At 42.5% G+C, this 20,874-nt stretch overlaps 1 protein-coding gene across 4 annotated transcripts; it reads right to left on the reverse strand.

The window, feature by feature from the left end:
* Window positions 1-1,361: 1,361 nt before the first annotated feature.
* MPZL3 (myelin protein zero like 3) lies at window positions 1,362-20,176 on the reverse strand. Of its 4 annotated transcripts, none has more exons than XM_002927878.4 (6): window positions 19,981-20,176; window positions 12,014-12,180; window positions 9,065-9,275; window positions 7,505-7,670; window positions 5,720-5,783; window positions 1,362-2,293 (listed from the first exon to the last, which is right to left on the reverse strand). In XM_002927878.4, the coding sequence occupies exons 1-6, from the start codon at window positions 20,051-20,053 to the stop codon at window positions 2,267-2,269; spliced, it is 708 nt and encodes a 235-aa protein (XP_002927924.1). In that variant the 5' UTR covers window positions 20,054-20,176; the 3' UTR covers window positions 1,362-2,266. The 4 variants fall into 4 exon arrangements, with proteins under 4 accessions (XP_002927924.1, XP_011233880.1, XP_011233881.1 ...); XM_011235578.3 differs by lacking the exon at window positions 19,981-20,176 and adding an exon at window positions 12,285-12,595; XM_011235579.3 differs by lacking the exon at window positions 5,720-5,783.
* Between the last annotated feature and the right edge of the window lie 698 nt (window positions 20,177-20,874).

Genomic DNA, 20,874 nt, shown 5'->3' on the forward strand with positions numbered 1-20,874 from the left:
CTGTATCGGACTCCTTGCTCAGTAGGGAGCCTGCTTCTCCCTCTCCCTCTGCCTGCCATTCCCCTTGCTTGTGTTCTCTCTGTCTCTCTCTCTGTCAAATAAATAAAATCTTACAAAAAACAAAACAAACCCCCCCCCAAAAAAAAACAAAAAAAAAGGAAAGAAAGAAAGAAAAGCTGTAAGTCTGTAAGCCAGACTCAGGACGAGAGATGAGCAAGGACACTGATAGCAGCCTTATGACTGATGTGACCTTTTAAAGCCATGGAACAGACTAAGTAATCAGCTTACTCTCTTCCCGTGAAGGACGCTACTGTTCCGTCACTTAAGAAGAAAGGGACTTGTTCAAATCACCATCAAGGCTACAAAATAACAATGACCAAGTATCCCCACAGCACCATCTACCTAAAGGGACAAACGTACTACCCCAGATTAATCCTCATAACATGCCTGAAAGGAAATCACAAGAAAACCCAGATAAAACCAGTTCCTCAATTCATGAAATGCGGTTTTAGCTGGGTTCCCGTAGCATCATCTCTTTCTCAGACACATGAGGACCCACAATTAGATCTCTATCTTCAAATGTCCTAGAGCCCAAAGTATTTACTCTTGTTGCTCAAACATGTTTTCCCCTCTGCTGAGGTGTCAGACTTCTCACTAGACTGGCCCCAGACGAGCCCAAGGAGCTCAAGACTTTGAGGCTTAACCACTGGAAATAAACAGTCAATGTGTCTTTTCCTCTCCCACTTCCTTATGTGACCAGACGAAAAGCATAATGTCTAATTAACTAACCAGACTCTCTTCTGTATGGACTGGATTGACAAGAGAGGCCAGGCCAAACCTATGTCATATTTCTTAAAGTCTTTACCGATGACTTCCAGAACTAATAACCCAAATTTTTAGAAGTGAATCTTGGCGAAGTGATTTTTTATATAATGTATATGCTGTAGGATGCTGTAATAATGGAGACCTCCTGAGCCACCTAGTGAAGAACGACGGACCCCCCTGTTGAAAAAAACAAAAGATGAGGGGAGGGGACAATTTTTGTCTCTCATAATTGAGAAGTAAACTCTCTCGCTCTTTTACAGAGGACTACACTGTCGATCCTTCCAGACATGTCCCACGTATTTTCTAATGGCTTACAGAAAATCCCATGTAAATTAAAATATGAAATCAGTTGCTGAAGGAAAGTGGAGGAAGTCGATGTAAGGTACCGGAGAACAGAAACGAGAAGCAAAGGTTTCGTACCACCTCACTTCCTTGTATCAAATATTATGCAAAACCTGTTTGTAAATACCTTAGCTCACTCGTGTTTGGCGCATTGTAGAACACAAAAAAGTTCTGAAGAATGACTCAAAAGACTATTTCCTTTAAACAGAAAGTCAATCATTAAAGTCAATCCAACATTTGAACTCCAGAATGGGATTTGTTAAAAAAGAGCATTTCCTCACAAATAACTGAGGAAAGGTTCTCTACACTCCCCACTAAAAACCTTTCAAAGAGTTTTTCTTGCCTCTGATCTGGGACATCAAGAGGGAAACCAAATCAGTCAGCTACAAGAAAGTAAAGTAAAAAACTGCACCTAGCAAGACAAAAGAAAGGGACCCCTTAGGTCACCATTCCCTTCCTTAATTATAAATTGATGATACTTTAATACTTTAAAAACCCAGTCAAAGCAAAACATGGACTCCTGGCCCTGCCAACTCAACGGAAATTAGGGTTCCAAGTCACACAAACACAACTGAAAGTGTCATGAAACCCAGGAGTATATTCTCTTTGCTGATTCACAGCTGAAAACGTTCATGGAGCAAATAACAAGGGACACTGATACCCGACAAACCTTTCATCTGGTAGCACATCAGGAAGCTATGAGCTCCATTTCTTTTTTTTAAGCTATTTTGGCACCCACGGTGTGGCCAACATTTAGGATTCCCCTCAAATAACTGGAAGAAAACATGTAATACATTCAAGAGCACAGGGGAAACAAAAAGTGTCTTTCTATTCAGGAAGAGAACTCCTTCATTCAACTAGAGCATAACTTATTAAAAGGGGTAGTTCTAAGTTTCTTCGGAGAGTTCGTGAACAGTTTATAAATATAAAAAGAACATTTTTTCAATAAATAAATGGTTCCTGAAGTCTCTCCTGATGACTTCCAGAATCCGCCATCACCGCCATCCAAGCCAGCTCTGCTTCTCTGAGGCTTTAGCTGCCAGTGGAACGGGACCTCTTCGGCCAGCACGTGACTCTTCTTGTATCATGAAGACTTTCATCAATACGTCTCTTCATAGTCTGAGTCCTGGAGGGGAAGAACAGCAGTTGTGGTGTTGATACGAAGTAGAATGCGACTGTCAGAGTTTAGATGAAGACGCTGTGCTAGGACTCCTCGACAGAACTCAGCACGAGGTGACACTGGCGCTGAAATGGCACGGACTCAGCACACCTGCGTTCCCATGAAGCCTCACAGGACCTCAATACATTTGCTGTCTTTTGGACTAATTTCTGGTTTGACACCCTAACAGTTCCCTTTTCCATGGTGGATATTTTTTAAAACCTCAACACACACGAAAAGGCGCCCGTCTGCAGCAGAACATGAGAACTATAGCTGAGCCTGGGTTTTTCGGTTTCCCTGAGTTCCAGCGCCAGCTCCACCCCTTGCTGCTGTGTGACCTTGAGTAAAGTTATTAAACATCTCTAGGCCTCAGTTTCATTATCTGTAAAATGGAGTGGGGGTAATAAAAATACAGGTACCTCATAGAAAGGCGACAAGAACTGAATGAGACAATGTACAGAAATCACTCCACATTGTGCCTAGCGCTGTGTAAGCACTCATTCAAGACTAGCTACGGTTACCATTATTCTTATTTTTATTATTTAAACTTGTATTCATTACTTCTAACCTCAAGTGGCCAATTAGTAACTACCTGGTACACCACATTTCTCTGGCCCATCGTTCTCCTATTCTCCTGGATGACTGTTCCATACCTTTCCCTCTTTCCTCAAACCTCCAGCCGCTCCTCCTCACCTCGTTCTCAGCTGATGACCATGCTTTCTCCTGACATGTGGAATATAGTGCTCAGCAGGGAACTTCCAGGAGCTCCAGTCACCATGTTTATGCACTCACCTGCATCTGGGCCCATCTGCGTGGCCTTCCTTCCTCTTCTTATGGATCCCCTCTCCCTGCCTCTCTCTAAGGTCAGCACCCCCATTGGGCATCACACTCTGGAGCTACTCCAGCCACCTCCCTGTCCTCCTGTAGCATCATTTTTTCCTTTTCTACTGAATGATTTCCATTGGCATACAAACGTGCTATCATTTCTCCCATCTTAAACAGAAAGTAACTCTTGACACACATCTCCCTCCTACCTATCACCCTATTTCTCTGCATCTCTTCACAGCAAAACTCCTTGCAAGAGCTGTTGACACCCACTGTCACCAATATCTCTCTTTGCATTCTTTCTCAACCTTAGCCCCCTCAGGCTTTCTTCCCCTCTATTCTCCTGAAGCTGCTTTTGCCAAGGTCACCAACGACCTCCGCATCACCAGATCAGCCAACAATCAAATCTAAGTTCTCGTTTTACTTGACCTGATTCAGGAGCAACTGACACAGTTAATCACTCTCTTTACCTTGAAACACATTCTCCACTCGGCTCCCATGATAGCAAACCCTCCTGGTTTTCTCCTACTTCACTAGACATTCTTTCTCAGCCTCCTTTACCAATTCCCCTTCCTCTTCCCAATTTATCAACCTTGGAGAGCTCCACGGCTCTAGTCTACATCTACTCCACCTATTCTAGCGATTCCACCAGTTGCTCAGGTCAAGAACCATGGAATTATCCCTGATTCCTCTCATTCTTTCACAGATACGTGAGGACCCATCCATAAATCCTTCTGGCTTTCCCTTCAAACTATAATCAGAATACAACCACTTCCTACCACCCTGGTTCAAGCCAGTGCCATCTTCTCTCATCTGCATTATTGCTAAGGTCTCCTATTTGGGCTCTCTGACTGTCATGGTCCCTTGACCATGGTACCACCTATTCTCAACACAGGAGCCAGAGTGAGCCTTTGGAAATACATAGTGTTTCTCTTCTCAAAAACCTCCAGTGCATTCCATTTCATCAGGAAAAAAAGCCCAGTTCACTCCATTCACTTATTATGTTCATAAGACATGGCACTGTCTCTCTGATATCAACAAATGCGATTCCTCCCCTTTCTCACTTCATTCCTGCCACACTGGTCTCCTTGCTGTCCCAAGAACGTGCCAATCATGGCCCCTCCACAGAGTCGCTGCACCTACCATTTCCTCTGTCCGGAATGTTCCTCCACAACAGCTATATGGCTTCCCATCTACTTCTTTCAGGTGTTTGCTCAAATATCATTTTAGTGAGGGTGTCCCCAGTCACCCTATTTAATACCATACCCTATATCAAGCCATCCCATCTCCTTTCCCTATTTTGTTTTTCTCTACTGCATTAAGTACCATCTGGTATACTCTATGTTTTGCTTATTTTTAAAAGATTTAGTTAGTTATTGTTTGTACCCACAATTTACAAGAAAGTGACAGTTTAGTTGTGTCTTGAAGAATGAAAGTTTTCTATGCATGGAAAAGAATGTAAGTTATTTGAGGGCAGAGATTTTTGTCAGTATTATTCACATGTGTTTCCTAAGTACCCAGAATCATATCTGGCACGTATCAGATACTCAGTAAATAAGTGCTGAATGAATTCATATCTGAAATGTGGATGACGACAATCATGAACACTACCTTATTTTGTGTGATCAGAGTGTTCAAACCCTGAAGGGTTATTGCTAGATCCTCTTCAACCTTCCCTTCATCTTAGCTATTACACTCAAGTTTGACAGAGAAACAAAGAGCACTGCAGTGAACAGTTGGGCTGTAGTCATCTGGCCAAGTGCTGAGCCTGGCAGTGAGTACAAAGAAAACTCAAGTTTAAGCCCTGCAATGACAGGTATGTTTCATATTAGATCATAAGTTGCTTTTGACCTGTTTCCAACTGCACCACATCAGACAGTCTCTCCTCCTAGGACGCTGGGACAGCCACACAAGCCTACCAATCACAGCAAGAACTTAAAAAATGGGGGGATGACCGCCTTTTGAAATTTAAATCAACACTCAGGCCTTCCAACATGGATGTTTCTTTTTTTTTTTAAGTAGGCTTCACGGCCAGCAGAGAGCCCAACACGTGGCTTGAACTCACAACCCTGAGATCAAGACCTGAGCTGAGATCGAGAGGCAGACACTTAACCAGCTGAGCCACCCAGGCACCCCTGTAACATGGGTATTTCATGCTGATAATGCCATAAATCACCTAAAAGGTTATATCACTCTAATTCCCTGGGAGAAGAACTGAGGCACAGCAGGTAAGTTCAATTCAGGATTCTGAGTCCAGCCGGCCAAAGTCTCCTAGCATGACCTTGGTGGCACAGGCCCCTCCTCTAGCAGGGTGCTCTCTGTCAGTAGGCAGAGACTCACCTAACCCTCCCTAACCTAAGGACACCACCCTATGCCCAGGAGACAGAAAACAAAAAAATGGTTAGAATGGGTCACCTGAGACCAAAATGCTTTGGGGGAAGACCTTGGTTCATACCTTGCTCTGGACATTATCCACCCATTGTCTGCTGCCTCTGAGGGCAAAGGATCCCCTTAAGTAAGCAGGAAAATGGAACACCAACAGTGAACTGAGAAATGGCATGGGCTTACCAGGCACTCGGCACAACGAACACAAAGCCTCGCTACGCAGTCATCCCCCTCCTCTTGGTCTGTGCTGGAGAAAAAGGACAAAGCAAATCTGAACAATCCCTGTCCTCAGTACAGTAGAGCACGTAAGCGCACAGCTAGTGAGGTCAGACAGGTCTCGCTGTAAATTCCAGTTCTGCCACTTAGAAGGGTGAGTAGGCAGGTTACTTAAGTGCTGGGATAAAAAATAACCACACGTAAACCACGTACCACAGTGTCTGACACATAGCAAGTGCCCAATAAATAGGAGCTGGTCCCAATCATTTACTTAGAAATGTACTGGGCACCAACCGCATCTGAGCCATTGTGCTGGGCTGGGGACCAAGACATAAAGGAAACACTGCCCCTTGAAAAGCTCCCAGCCTCATGGGTGTGAGAAACCTGTTGAAACCTAACAAGCACATTATGACACAATGTAATAAAATGTTTTCATAAGCTTAAGATCAAACTGCTAGGGCAGCAAAGAGGAGGGAGTGACCTGTTCTCCGGGGAGGACTCAGGGAGACTCCGGAGAAAGAGACATTCCAGCTGGGTCTTGGAGGATCAGGAAGAGTTTTCCAGGAAAAGAAGGGAAGGAAGGAAAGGATTCCAAGCGAGAGAAAAGCATGTGGAGGAAAAAAAGAAAAAAGACCTGAGGGAGTGCAGCGTATTTAGAGAAGAAAATAAGCTGTGTATCTGGCATGTGGCGTGAACGAGATGAAATGTCAGGGAACAAGGGGCCTGAAGGTTGGAGCATAAGGAATCTTGGTAGATCGTGCTTAGAAATAGACATCTTAGTATTTCTACCAAGAGCTCTTTACATTTCTGGGGGGGGGGGCCACAGATTCCTACAAAGGGCACTCTCTCTCCCATGAAATAAACATACATGCACAAGTACACACATGCACACGTGTGCAGAAAAAGAACATTTCAGACCCTCCCCCGGGAAGACTTCCCTCCTAAGGCTAAGAACCTCTGATAGAGACAACGGAGAACCAAAATGGGTTTTATGCAGACCTCTGTCACCTGTTTTAGTAGATTTACTCCTAGGGAAAATACTGGCTCATGCCTGCTCACTGGCAACATGATGGTTCATAAATGCCTTTGATAATCCCAATCTGATTAGCCCCTCAGAGCATCTGCTGACCAAGAACACATCTTGCTTATTTAAACTGGTTTTGCTGTCCAAGACGACTCTTAAAGCCTTCCTCACTGCTTAGGCATTTTCTGTCGGGACACATCAGCTTGGTGCCGAGAAGGGAAGCGAAAAATAACTGACTTGGAATTTCCTGTGAATTTTGATATCCACTCCGGAATTTTTATTTATTTATTTAGAGAGGGGGAGAAAGAGAAAGAGAGGGGAGAGGGAGAGAGAGAATCTTAAGCAGACTTCACGCCCAGCACGGAGCCTGATGTGGGGCTTGATCTCACAATCCTGAGGTCATGATCTAAGCCAAAGTCAAGAGCTGGACGCTGAACTGACTGAGCCACACAGGCGCCCCTCCACTTCAGAATTCATATGCAGACCCACAGCACAGAACAGTCTGATTTCCAAAGCAGAGACTAGGACCCTATATTCACCCCTCCATCTCTCTCTCCAAGTTAATATCCACTACATTCACTTCCAACCTTCCTTCTCGTACTCTTCGGCAGAACTAAATTGGGCCTGGGAAAAAGGAAAGGGGTGCATTCAGGGCTCTGGGGACCCGCCACAAAGCAGGGCTCTGAACAGGAAAGGGGTTAAGTGCTCGGGGCTCCAGTTGAACTTACTCATCTGAAACCTCAATAGACGACTTCTTGTAGCCAGACTTGCTCCTCTTCTTCAGCCCTGCGGACTTCCTCGCCATCCTCAGCAGCAGCAGAACCACCACCACAGCTGAGGGGAGGAAGACAAGGACGGAGAGGAGGGCCATGGAGGAGAGCATGGTGCCAAAACCTAGAGGAGGAAAGAGGGAAGCTGAGAGGGAGACACATGCAAAAGGGCCTTCCTCGACATGAGTTAGACTTTACTTTTGCTCTTGTATTCTGATTACAACAAGAATAAACTTGTTATAGAAGAGGGAGAAAGTACACAAAAGTACAAAGAACAAAAATGCACCCATCATCCCACTACGTAGGACTGACAAGCTGGTATCCACTGGTTCGGTGTTCTTTCTAGGAGTATGTGCGTACAGGTCTGCAGATAGGGAGGAGAGTGCCTAGTTTTAGAAGTATGGATCATATTTTTATGGACTATTTCTAAATTCCCCTTTTTACGTAATATACGATAAATTTTTCCCAGGTCATTAAAAGTTCCCTCCGAGTGTTACTTTGTCATGGCTGCACAGGATTCTACCACACTGAGTAATTTACTGAACCAATCTTGTAACGCTGGACACTCGAGCTCTTTCCAATTCCTTGAATCTACAAGTTACAGTATGATGATCATCCTTGTACATAAATCCTCATATTTACCTCTATTTCTTGAAGATGAAATTTAAAATGGGATTCCTGGATCAAAGGGCATACACTTTGAAGGCATCAAGTTCATACAACCAAACTGACTTCCAAAAAAACTATACTAGTTTCTACTCAGCCTGCAGCATGAACATGCCTGTATCCTTGAAACCTTGAGTTATCATCTTAAAAAAAAAAAAAAGAAGAAGAAGAAGAAAGAGAGGAGGAAGGGAAAGGAAGGGAGAAAGAAAGGGGGAGAAAAAGACAGACGGACAGACAGACTTTGAGAAAGACCTGGGGGATGATAAGGCATCTATAACGAACCATAATGCAGTTCCGTATCTCTGCGTCTTTGGTTCAAAGCTAACTGTGGGTTAGATTGACCACTCAGTAGTCACCCGAGAATAACGTAGGAAAAAAGGTCAGTCCTTAACCTACTTTCCTATGCTTCTCGATAAAAGGAAGCTGCCGCCCTTTGCAACATAAAAGAAATGTGCTGCCTCCCATCATTAGAAGGGGCTCCCTTTCAACACACGGGCAAGACCACGGCCCCGTAACTGAGGGTCTGAACAGACTGGGGAAATCAGATGACTTCTACGTCACACAGACAACAAGCCTCCGTTTCTTAGGGGTTTGTGACGCGTTCCACAAGACCTCTGGGCACCTGAAGTTAAAATAAAAAATAGATAATGGGGAAACTGTAACAACATTTGAATAACAACTTCGGTTTGCAAAATCAAGGTCAAGAAATTCATCCTAATAGCCAATTCAGGATGGCAGAATGTTCCACTGACAGACTGGCTTACAAAGACAGGTAGTTGCTTGTCCCTGACCTCTCCAGTACGCAGCACGGTAGTCACGGAACCCGGCAGAAGAAGGTGGCAGTTAGCTTACCCCTTTCCGTGACTGTTAGCTCTGTCACAGGAATATTATGGTGCACATCTGGGGGATTCTTCACAGCACAGCTGAATGTCCCATTGTCCTTTAGGGTAGGGTTGCTTATGCTTATAGACGCATCCCCTCTGTATACATCTCCAACCCAGGAAATTCGATCCCGAAATGTACCTGCTGTGGTTGGGTACTGGAAGGACTGATAATGAAAAATCTAAGAAAGCAAAACCATAACAAACAAACAAACAAAAAAGTTAATTTGCAAAATGCAATGAAAATGTAAAGCTAAGCAGGTCCAAAATAAAATACAAATGGATAATGGGTTTTCTCAGTTGGACTTTTTTTTTTATGTTTTGTTCACCTCCATCCTATAGGTTAAAAGACAAGTTAATACAACTTATCAGGAAAATGAGAGACCAAAGAGTCCTAGGATCCTAACTCTCAAAGATCTAAATTCTCCTTGAAGTCTTAAAGCAGTAGTTCTCAACTGGGGGCAATGTGGGCCTCCAGGAAACATCTGGCAATATCTGGAGACACTTCTGGTTATCACAGTTGGGGAGAATGCTACTGGCATCTAGTGGGTAGAGGTCAGGGATACTGATAAAAATCTAACAGTGCATAGGATAGCCCCCCACAACAAAGAATTCTCCAGCTCAAAATGTCAACAGTGCCAAAGCTGAGAAGCCCTATTCTAAAGTAGCATCTATTATTTGTGTAGTCCTGTCTGGTGTGCAAATGATTCCCACAGATTTACTCACTTGACCCGCATAACAACACTGAACGATACATGGGGCAGGTATGATTATTCCAAATTTGTAGAAAGGGAAACAAGGCCAAAAACTAAGTGAGTTATTCAAAGGCACACAGGCAGTATGTGGGCAGGGGAAGCTTCGGCTTAATCTCAAACAAAAGTAGGTACAATATAACCAAGCCTCTCTTGAGTTATCTATCTTGGCAATTAATAAAAACCCCAAGCCAAATGCATGATCAGGACTCAATGAATGTACGTTGAATTAAAATGGTGCCTCTTCACATTGGTGACCGGTCGCTTTGTCACCAGAAGCACCTCATTATGTCTGGTGGTAGGCCAGGCAGGTACTACAAGACAATATGATCTTTCTCTCTTACGCAAGATTCAAGGCTTTCCTCTTTCTTTGTTTACTTGGTACTTCCCCATTCACAACCACTAAATTGCTCAGTTCTGAAGAGCAGCTTCCCAGAGAAGATGTTGAATCACTTCTCAGTTCATTTGTTCGTGCACTCATTCAACGAATATTTATGGCACACCTACTATGTGCTAGGCACTGTGTTAAGCAAAATGATAGAGTGAGAGCCAAACAGGCACGGGTCCTGCTCTCATGGATTTTACAGTCTAATGGGAAAGACAGATATTAAGAATTAATAACATGTGTGATGAGTGTTCCAAAGAGGGAGGTAAGAGGCACCTGCCTGGCTCAATCCGTGGAGCAGTGACTCTTGACCTCAGGGTTGTGAGTTCAAGACCCATGTTGGGTGTAGAGATTACTTAAAAATAAAATCTTTAAAAACACACCCACCCCCCCACCCACCCCACACACTCACAGGGAGGTAAAGAATGCCTACCACTGATTATCAGCATGTATATAGAAGGGTTTGAAATTCTTACTGACAAAACAAGGCCTGCTGTGTATCTTCAAGATTAATCCAACCTGTAAGCTCCAAGTTGAATTGGTGATACCCAAATCCTTGCCAACCGCTTAGTCTAACAGAATCCTGACTGACTTGACCTGGACTGCGGCAATCAGGTAATGTGACTTTACGGGTACACTGATTCCAACCTGCGTGAGCCTGCTTTCTGACCAGTCTCACAGAAAGCAGCAGCATACAGGAACTGCTGTTTGCAATTAAGGTTTTCTGAACCAAGAAGATCTCCCACTGCACGCTCTGTCCTACTTTTGTTCAAGGAGGCAGAGTCAAATAAGGCCAGCCATAGTTTTCTGACCACTGGAAATAAAGTGAACTATTTTAAATCTAAAGAAAAAGCAACCACAAATAGACTCCTACCTGCCTTCGAGGAAAACCCCTACCTGGCTCCTAGCTATGTGGCATTCGATAATGGGTCCTAAAACAAAACTCAAAGCTCATATATTAAAATCAAAGAGAAAGTTCTCCAACAAAGGAAACAGGATAAAAGAATTAAGGATACTTTCAAAAATATAATCTTCCATACAGCTACGACATTCGCATTCTTGATAGCATCTATCCTGAACTTAAGGTATTGCTGGAAGCATAAAGAGAAAGGGTTTTTTACAGCATTGCAATCTTCAATTAGACATCCACAATGGGAGCTGAACCATAAATGTGTTTTATATGTGTGTATAAAGTATATTGCTTCTAATACTGCAAGACCATCTGTCACCCACACGAGGTGCCACCATCTCCTTCAAAGGGAGCCATATAAATCAATGCAGATGTTTATACACTAGGAGACGAGGCCAAGACAAATCCACAGAGTACAGATATACCAACAGATACACCCATTGAGACAACCTCATACCACAGGAAATGAGCAACTTTATGAGAAAAGATGTCTATGATGGGGACCTATAGAATTTTTCTGTCCCACAGTACTGGAGGTACTCTTTTTAGTAGCTTGAATCTGAAAACAAGCAATGATAACATGCAAAAGGAAACAACAAAGGGGAAACAAAATTAAATCACATCTCCTCGGAGTTTCCGACCATTTTTTTCCTATAGCTTATTTACAATATTCTCACATGGAAAATGAAAAGCCCTACATGACCAAATGAATGCCATACAGGATAGAAGCTCATCTTCCTCTATTTATGCAGAAGCTCATGTTTGATTCTAAGATGAGAAGGCCTGAGGTATGCCTGGGACCTGGAATAAAAGGAGTCCAGAGCTGTGGACCACTGAAGACTCAAAGACATTTCCTTAATAGGGAGCACTCACTGATTCTGTGCGACTGCTGCTGGGGGGTCGGTACGTCCAGTCTATGGTGAGTTTGTCAGTGACAGAGGAAGTCGACTTGAAGGTACATTTCAACTTGATCTTCTCTCCCACATAACCCCGGACGTGGGCGTCTGCTTTAATCTCCAAGGAAAGGACGATGTGAACACCTAATCAAGGCAAGCCCAAACATTTAAAAGGTAAGCGTTAGGCTGGGACAGATAATAGATGTGAGTGAGCAATACAGAGACACTATCATTTTTCGGGCTCTCACAGTAATAAAATAAATATCTTCTCAGGCAGGCCCAGAAGGACAAGAAGCAGGTATCTGCATGAATCAAGGGTAGTATTTTTGTCATTTTACAATATTAAATCACAGAATGGATGCTTGGGTAAAAATCTAAAACTTAATCACACCAGCATTTTTCCAAATACAGACTTGTGGTTAAACACAGTACAAACAAGTAGGTCCGCCCATAGCAGCTAAAAGGCGATGCCGTGCAACCCCCCTGACACACTGACACCCCAGAAATTATAGCAGCTGCTGTGATCTAAGGGACTTGCCCCTGTGTACAGCCTGGCTGTAACCTGAAGCTACCACTTTCTCAACCACCAGCAAAATGAGAACAGGAAATGAGAAGAGGAAATTTTTTCAAAGAATTTTAGAAAACTGCCTCCAGGTTCTGTCTAGTCGTGTTTTATCTTTTCCTCTCTTAAAGCTGGTTAATGAATCCCACATCCATTAAAAGTAAATCATGGGGAGGAAAACAGAACAATTTAATGCATTCTAAAATGCAAAAATAAGATATCGTTTTTAAACTCTCTAGAGAATTAACTCCTGCCATAACTGGCTCATAGGTCCAACATCGGCATTCCAACTTTATTCTGACCAACCCCCTTTCAAAAAACACTGAGTAGAAATTTATCTTCCACGAGGGAGCCATTTTCTAGGAAAGTCACCAGCACTTTGTTTTTACTGCTTTCTTCTCCACCGCAACAAGCCCTGATTCTTTTGGCAGGCCAAAGGCAAACAGAGTGGGGAGGATTCAGAACAGAACAAACCCACAGTCCATCCACACACCCGCAGTCCCCCTGGTTGAGGTAGGATGCAAATCCCAGCACTATGGCTTGCTGGCTCTGTGGTCTCAGCAAGCTCCTTTACTCTTCAGTTTCTCACTCTGGTGAGAATGATAATAACAGCAGCACTTACCTTAGAAGGTCAGTGTGAGGAACAAATGAGTTAAAACGGGTGTTAACACTGGAAAGCCTGCCTACCCCAGAGTAAGTGCCCAGTGCGCCTCCTCATTTCTGCCTACACTGTCTCAACCTTTCCCATCACAGACACAGTTATGAGTCATCAACACCTTTACCTCTGTCTGCTTTGAATCATTTTCCTTGCTCCTCTCAAGACAATCTAGTCTGTTCACATTCTTAAAAGGAGGAGACCAAGACTGAGCTCACAACTCTAATAAGCATCTGACCCATCCCAAAGATGAGACTTACCTCCGTTTCTTCCACATCCACTCTGACTTTGCCATGCTAAACTTGTCGTTCCTTCCATGACTTGGCAAACGCTGTTCCTCGCCCAGAAAGCGTTCATCCCTCAGCCCCTACTCTCTCCCAAGCCCTCAGTCCCGACCCACCCTACACACCATTTAAGATCCAGCAGATAATCGACATTCTCCCAATACTATTACTTTATCCTAAAATGTAGGTACAGTCAAGAGATTTGAAAGCATGGATTTAGAATTAAAGAGACCTGGATTTGCATTCTAGCCCAACTACTTTCTAGCGTGAGATTTTAATCACAGCTACCTAACTTGTTCAAGTTTCAATTTCCTTACTCAGTAAATGGGAAGAATGACAAGACGTACTTCACTGGATCACTGTAAGGATCCAATAACATTAAATAAGATAACACATAAAATGCTTCGCACAGCCTCTGAAAGAGAACCTTTCAGTATATGTTAGCTGTTATTATTAAAATGAACAGCACAAACATTCAAAAACCTTCAATAATTCCTTCTTGGGCTATAGAATAAAATCCACATAGTGACAATCTGGCCCCAAACTTCTGCCTCTCCACCCACCAACCCCCCATCCCTTTCACCATGCCCAGAATGTCCTCCGTTTCCCAAATTTACTCTGTCCTTTCATGCCACTCTCTGAATATGGCTTTGTCTGGAAGGCTCTCTTCATTTCTACCAATCCAACCTGTCCCTACCATACCACACCCCCCCAATGGTCACACACCTTCAAAACCCTGCTCCAGTAGCAGCCCCGTCTGTGATGCCTTCCCTGGTGCAGTTCACTGCTCTTTCTTCACTGTCCCCCCAACAGTTAGTACATAATGCCACGCAAGCACACGTACTGTTGACTGCCCTCGATTTCCCCTTTTACACACAAGCACCTCGAGGGCAAAAACTCGGGGGGAAGGAGGCAGACAGAGACTGAGAGAAAGAGGTGGACAGGTCACCAGAAACTCTAGTATAGAAACGAAGTGTCCGCCTCAGTCACCCACTCTCTTCCTATCCCCTTTTTACAGTATTTCCAACATTCTTAAGTCCTCTACACTCCTCTCTTTCCAGTGCACCCGTTCAGGAAAAGCTCAGCCCTAGATGACCGCTCCTAGACTGCGGTGGGTGCACACTGAAGGAGAAAAATCACAAAACTGCACAGAGAGTTACCATAAGAAATTTGTGGATTCCATCTATAGCTGAGTCCTTAATGAGGCACAATGACCCTTTAACCAGCCGCGGTCAGCTCCTCTTTCTGATTCCTCCAACCTCTGCCATTCTCTCCACCCTCTACGCAACCTCCAAATCCCTCATTCTCAGAAGAAAATGTCTCCTCTTACTTTTTCAAGAAATTTAAGGCTATACAAACTGCCCAGCCATGCACTCTCCTTTGTCTACAACCACCCATACTTCCAATCTGAAAGGGTGTGGTATCCCTTCTCCTACACAAGGCCAACCTCTTTGTTTCTGCCCTTAGATCCCTCCCCACCAAGCCCTGCTTCAGCAGAAAAACCCTCTCTACTATCTTCAAATCTCTTCCTTTCCAGAGGGACTCTCTCCCCCTTCAGCCTCTAAACACAGAGAAGTCTCTCCCATCCTTAACAACAAAAAATAACAACAAAACAAAATAATAATGATCTTTTCTTAACCCTGCAACGCTACGTGTTACCAACTACTGCCCTCTCTTTCCTTTCTAGGCCAACTCTGTGAAAGAGCAGCGTACACCCGGCATTTCCATTTCCTCCCTTCCCATTCACTTCTGGGTCCCTATAGTGCAATACAGACTCTACTACCATTTCTGGTAAAGAGCATCATGTCTTAAAACTACAAAATCCAACTGATAAAACCTCCAATAGATACTCTTCTGTCCTGATTTTACTGGCTCTCTCTCATGCAGTGACTCCTTGCTCTTCTCTATCCTTCTCTACCCCAAGGCTTCCATGACAATATTCTTATCCATTCATTCCTTCTTCAAACATATAGTTACTGAGGATCTGTTTTGTGCCACTGTCTGAGCCTGGAATTAAACGTGAGCAAAATAAATACACTCCCTATCTTGGAGCTTAAAATACAGCAAAAGTTCAACACATTACCCAAACAATCATAAACACAAATGTATAATTACAAAATCTGATAAGTACTACAAAGCAAAGACAAAGAGAGTGACTATGAGAATGGCACCAGTTATGGTAGAGGAGAAGGGAGTGGTTAATGAAAGTTTCCCTGAAAAGGTTACTTTTTGAGTTGAGCTCTGAAGGAAGGGTGACAAGGTGAGGAGAGGGAGAGCACTCCAGGCAGAGAACACAGCATATGCAAAGGTCCTGTGCCAGGAAGGAGCACAGTCAGCCAAGGAACCAAAAGGAAGGCAGTATGGCTCCAACACAAAAAACATGAGAGAAAGATGTTGCTAGGAAGTAAGGAGGAAGCAGATCATGCAGAACCTCAGAGATTTGGGTCCTTATTCTTAGAGTAATGGGAAGCCATGGAAAATACTTAAATATGGGACTGAAGGAGAAGAGACATGATGAAGTTTTCATTTTTAAAAGATCACTCTAGGGAAGATACTTAGGAGGAGTCGAGTAAATGCAGGGAGATTACTTAGAAGGCTACTACAATAGTCAAATGAGAAATAAAGAAAGCTTGAAGTTGGTGATAGTGGACATGGAAAAAACTAGGAAGACAATACTTACAGCAAGAGTTGGTGGTGGATTGGATGTGGAATATTAGAGAAACAGAGGTGTCAAGGATGACTCCCAGACTGCTGACTTGGCGATATCATTCACTGACATAGGAAAGACTAGAAAAGTACCAGGGTTGGCAGGGAAGAACATGAGCTTGATTTTGGATAAATTTAATGTGCCTTTGAAATAGCCAAGAGATAATGTCCATGGACACTTGGTGTAGGGCAAAGGTCAGCAAACTATGGCCTGTGAGCCAAATCGAACCTACAATGTCTCTTTGTAAATAAAGTTTTATTAGAACACGGCCACATTTATTCATTTATATATTGTCTATAGATGCTTTTGTGCTACTCAAGCAGAGCTAAGTAGTTGCAACAGAGACCCTATGGCCCACAAAGCCTAAAATATTTATTCTCTAGCCTTTTACAAAAGTTTGCCAACCCTGGTTTAGAGCAAAGAAGAAATATATGGGTTACAGTTTTAAGTCATAGTATCATTAACGTCCCTCCAACTACCTCTGCACACTGATTGTTACATACGCACATACAGACTCCACGTGTGATTTAAGTTAACCCAATCAAAGTATAAGTTTCAGAAAATTTGCTTGTTAAGTTATTTAATGCCTCTATGCTTTGTTCATGTTCCTCTCTATGTTGGAATTTGACTCATGCCCTATCTCTAACTTCTCCGAGATTTAACTTTGGCGGCACATCCAGTTAGTCTTCCCTGTATCCTCATGGCAGATTAAGGGCACCTCTCCTGTGCTCCCACATTTCTCTCTTAGTACCAGATTCTAAAATTATTTGTTGACTTGTCTGTCTTCTCCAATAGACCCTGAGCTCATCAAAACAGAAACTAGCACATTGTGGATGCTCAGTAATATTAAACTGAACCAAACCAGCACAGTTTCCTTTTTATGAAACAAAAATCATTGCAAAATAAGCATAGAAACTACAAGTTCTGAGCAAAATTTGGTTACTGAATTATAGTAAGTACACCATTAATAAATCTACCTATCAACCAACTTCTTGTTAATATATCTGAATTCCATATTCATGAGCATGATTTTTCTACAATTATCAATATGTAAAGTCATTTTGCTGAAATCTAAACACTGGATAAGTTGGTCTTAAGTGTATAGAGAAAAGTAAGACCCATGGATGAACTAAACTAATCTACATGTCAGGATGTTGGTTCCCCTTGGGAGAGAAAGGATAATGACTGAAAGAAAGTATAAGGAAGGTTTCTGGAATACCAGTAACATTCTATATCCTGATTTAGGTGCTGGTTACCCAGATGTGTTCAGTTTCTAAAAATGCATTAAGCTGTACAATTATGATATGTTCATTTTTCTGTATATATATATTATACTGAAATTAAGTGTTTACAATCAACAGATGTAAAATAATTTGTCTACTCCACTCAAAAAATAAAGTAAGAAAAAAATTACTAATCCATTGTTACATTTATTTAGAAATTTTCACCCATGCCGTAGTGTGCTGAGGGATATTTATCTTTTCTCCTAAATAAAAAAAAAACATTCTTGCCAAGTCAAAATAGCCAACAATAGAAATACTCGTAATAATTAGCATTTTTTTAATTTGGGAGGAAAACAAGAAAATCACATTTAAATATATGTAATTTTATACACAGAAGGAATGAAAAAAATATGACAAAACTCCCAGTTTTGTACACCCAATTTTTCAAAATACAAATCTGTCAACATTTGGATCATAAAAGTGCACACTTAAATGGAGATAAGTATAAGAATCCTAGGCTGCCTAATCTATTGTTTCTATGTACTATGACAACTGATAAAACAGGACCATGTTTATAACTTGGAGAATTCAAAGAAGATAATCATTTAATGGGTGCTATCTTTCAAGAGGAAAAGCAAATAAACACTGGTATGAAACCAAAGTCTATTGTTTAATATTAAAAAAAATGGATGAACCTTGAAAACACACTAAGTGAAAGAAACAAGCCACAAAGGAACATATATTGTATGACTCCATTTATGTGAAATGTGCAGAATAGGCAAGTCATAGCCATAGAAAGTAGATTGGTGTCTGCCAGGGGCTGAAGGAAGGGAGTAATGAGGAGTGACTGTTACTGTGTATGGAGTTTTTCTTTGGGACGATGAAAATATTCTGAAATTGACTATGATGGTGATGCCACAGATCTGTGAATTTACTAAAAGCCACCCAATTGTACCTTTTAAATGGGTAAGTTGTATGGCATGTGAATTCTATCTCCATAAAGCTGTAATTTTTTTTAAGACAAAAGATAAGTCAATTCAAGTACATACAGGTCATAAAATAAAATTTTAAGTTTGAATTATTTGGTCTGCTATATTTGGTGGATGCTTTTCAATGTAAAATGACATCAAGTTTAAGAAACTACCCATCATTTCTAGAATTTTTTTTCTCACAGGACAATATTTGAATATGTGAGAGGGAGAGAAAGATGAAACAGGGATTATGTGAAGTGATAGGTTAGCCTAAATATTATATTGCAAAAGAATTTAGCTGAAAAACTGGACACTTGTGATGACAGAGTGCTGGGAGGGATCAGGGAGTGTGCTGGCAACATGAATATTAGTCATCAAACTAATAACTTCCTGGCCTTACCTGCTAAGATTTAGAACAACTTAAGTCTTTAGGTCAAAGGCCCCCTTCAGAAATACCCACTTAGCCACGGGGAAATTTTATGAATTTAACAGTTCACTCTGTTTCTAGCTCTATTAACATATAATTTCCTGACAAGACACACACACACACACACAAATCCATAATTGCGCCCTAAAATGAAGGTAATTAGGTTAGGCTTTAATTTGTGCAATTTGAAAACTTCAGGAAAGCAAAATTTATCCAAATTCTAAGAATACGCCATAGTGTGACTACTGTACTTACGATATTAGTTAATAGATTAAAATTTTTTTTATTCTTTTTTTTAAATTTTATTTATTTATTCAACAGAGATAGAGACAGCCAGCGAGAGAGGGAACACAAGCAGGGGGAGTGGGAGAGGAAGAAGCAGGCTCATAGCAGAAGAGCCTGATGTGGGTCTCGATCCCAGAACGCTGGGATCACGCCCTGAGCCGAAGGCAGACGCTTAACCGCTGTGCCACCCAGGCGCCCCAATAGATTAAAATTTTTAAGTTGATATGCTCTTTCTTGTATTTTAAAAATGTTATTAACATGCTACAGCAGTTGCTTTTTCCTCAACAAAAGGCGTCTCTACTGTAACGAAATCACAGCACATCCTTTCTGCGACTAATAAAACATTTTACTTCCAAGGCCCTGGAAATCACCTACAAAAAATAAAAGCACCAACAGTCATGATTTTCTTTCCCAAAATTACTGAGACAAACTCCCGAACACTAGACCTGCCCCTTCCTAATCAGGACATACAGCCCACAAAACCACAGCAGAGTCAACCGCTGGTAACTCATCACAAGATAGCACGGCGTGCCCACAAAGCCAGAGCGCTCCGTGGTTCTATCACGTCGTGCCATCCCCAGAATACAAAGCAGTCACGCAAGGTGGTCGAGCTCCCCAGGGCTCAGGAAAGCACTGACAAGCTGCCAACGGCCCTCAGGCGGCTGGTGAATACAAGAAGAGAACACGCTCCCTCACACCGTCCCACTTCCAGCACTGCCAGAAATGGTGTGGGGGCTTTCCTGAGACCCCCCCCACCGGAACCGGAAAACCGACCATCTTCCCTAACCCCCCCCCGGCCGGAAGTTGGGGGACCCAGCCGACGCTCTCACCCTGAAAGAACAAGACGCCCAGCAGTGGGAACAGAGCGCAGCCACGGCCTCCAGCCGCTCCGCTCTGCTGCATCCCGACAGCTCTCTGGATGTTTGCACACGTTGTTTACAGCTCCCGGTAACCACACAGGTGATACCGGAAGTGACGTCAGGGCGGGAGGTCTCGAGAACACTCAAAATGGCGATTCGAAGTTGCCGTAGGAATGTGGCATCTTTCCAGAGCCACACCTGAACCTGCTCTGACCCGCGATTCTTTTAAGTCTCGAGTAAGAATTAATTATTCTCTTTTGCTTGACAATGAAGTAAGCCACAGACTGTGGAAAAATTACAATTTATTTGTATGGAATTCTGTCGTACTAAATAGTCTCGATCCTCCGACTCTCTTCAGAAGTCATTTTTTGCTCCCTACAGATTTATTTGAACTATCTCAAAATAGGTTTCTATAAATTTAGAGTTATAAGTGACGTAGGAGATTATACAGGATGAGTCAATAAATATGTACTAGGCCTTCGTGACGAATGTGTACCTGAAGCGTCTTTGGTTCGTCTTTCGTGTGTAGCTATCACAGCCTCCAGCTCAATACCTACGTAAATTGGGTATTTATTAAACTGCTGTTCACAGTGGCAATGATGAAATGACTACAACATATCATAGAGGAAAAAAAAGGAACTCTTTTGGTGGTAGAAGCAAGTAATGTTTTCAGTGTGCTGGAAGTGAAATGAAGTAATGGTGTCCCATTCTTCTAAAAAAGAGATGGGATGGTATCCTACTCCAATCATTAGTCAATCTGTCCTCTTGGAATCTGTGTGTATTTAATGAAAACAAGAGGGGAACGAAAGTATGCTTCAGCTTTTGGGAAAGTTTAATAAGCTTTCATTTTTCAATTCCCATTCC

This window comes from Ailuropoda melanoleuca, chromosome 8 (assembly GCF_002007445.2).
Source record: "Ailuropoda melanoleuca isolate Jingjing chromosome 8, ASM200744v2, whole genome shotgun sequence".
NCBI lineage: Eukaryota > Metazoa > Chordata > Mammalia > Carnivora > Ursidae > Ailuropoda > Ailuropoda melanoleuca.

Bases quoted from the DNA above. Each gene is read 5' to 3' on its own strand.
- MPZL3 (XM_011235577.3), bottom strand. From the start codon at position 12,369: ATGACAAAAATACTACCCTTGATTCATGCAGATACCTGCTTCTTGTCC. The intron at 9,276-12,013 runs GTGAGTGCTCCC...TTGCTTTCTTAG, and splicing joins GCAGCAGTCGCACAGAATCA to ATTTTTCATTATCAGTCCTT. The intron at 2,294-7,504 runs GTAAGTTCAACT...CTTCCCCTCCAG, and splicing joins TCTATTGAGGTTTCAGATGA to GACTCAGACTATGAAGAGAC.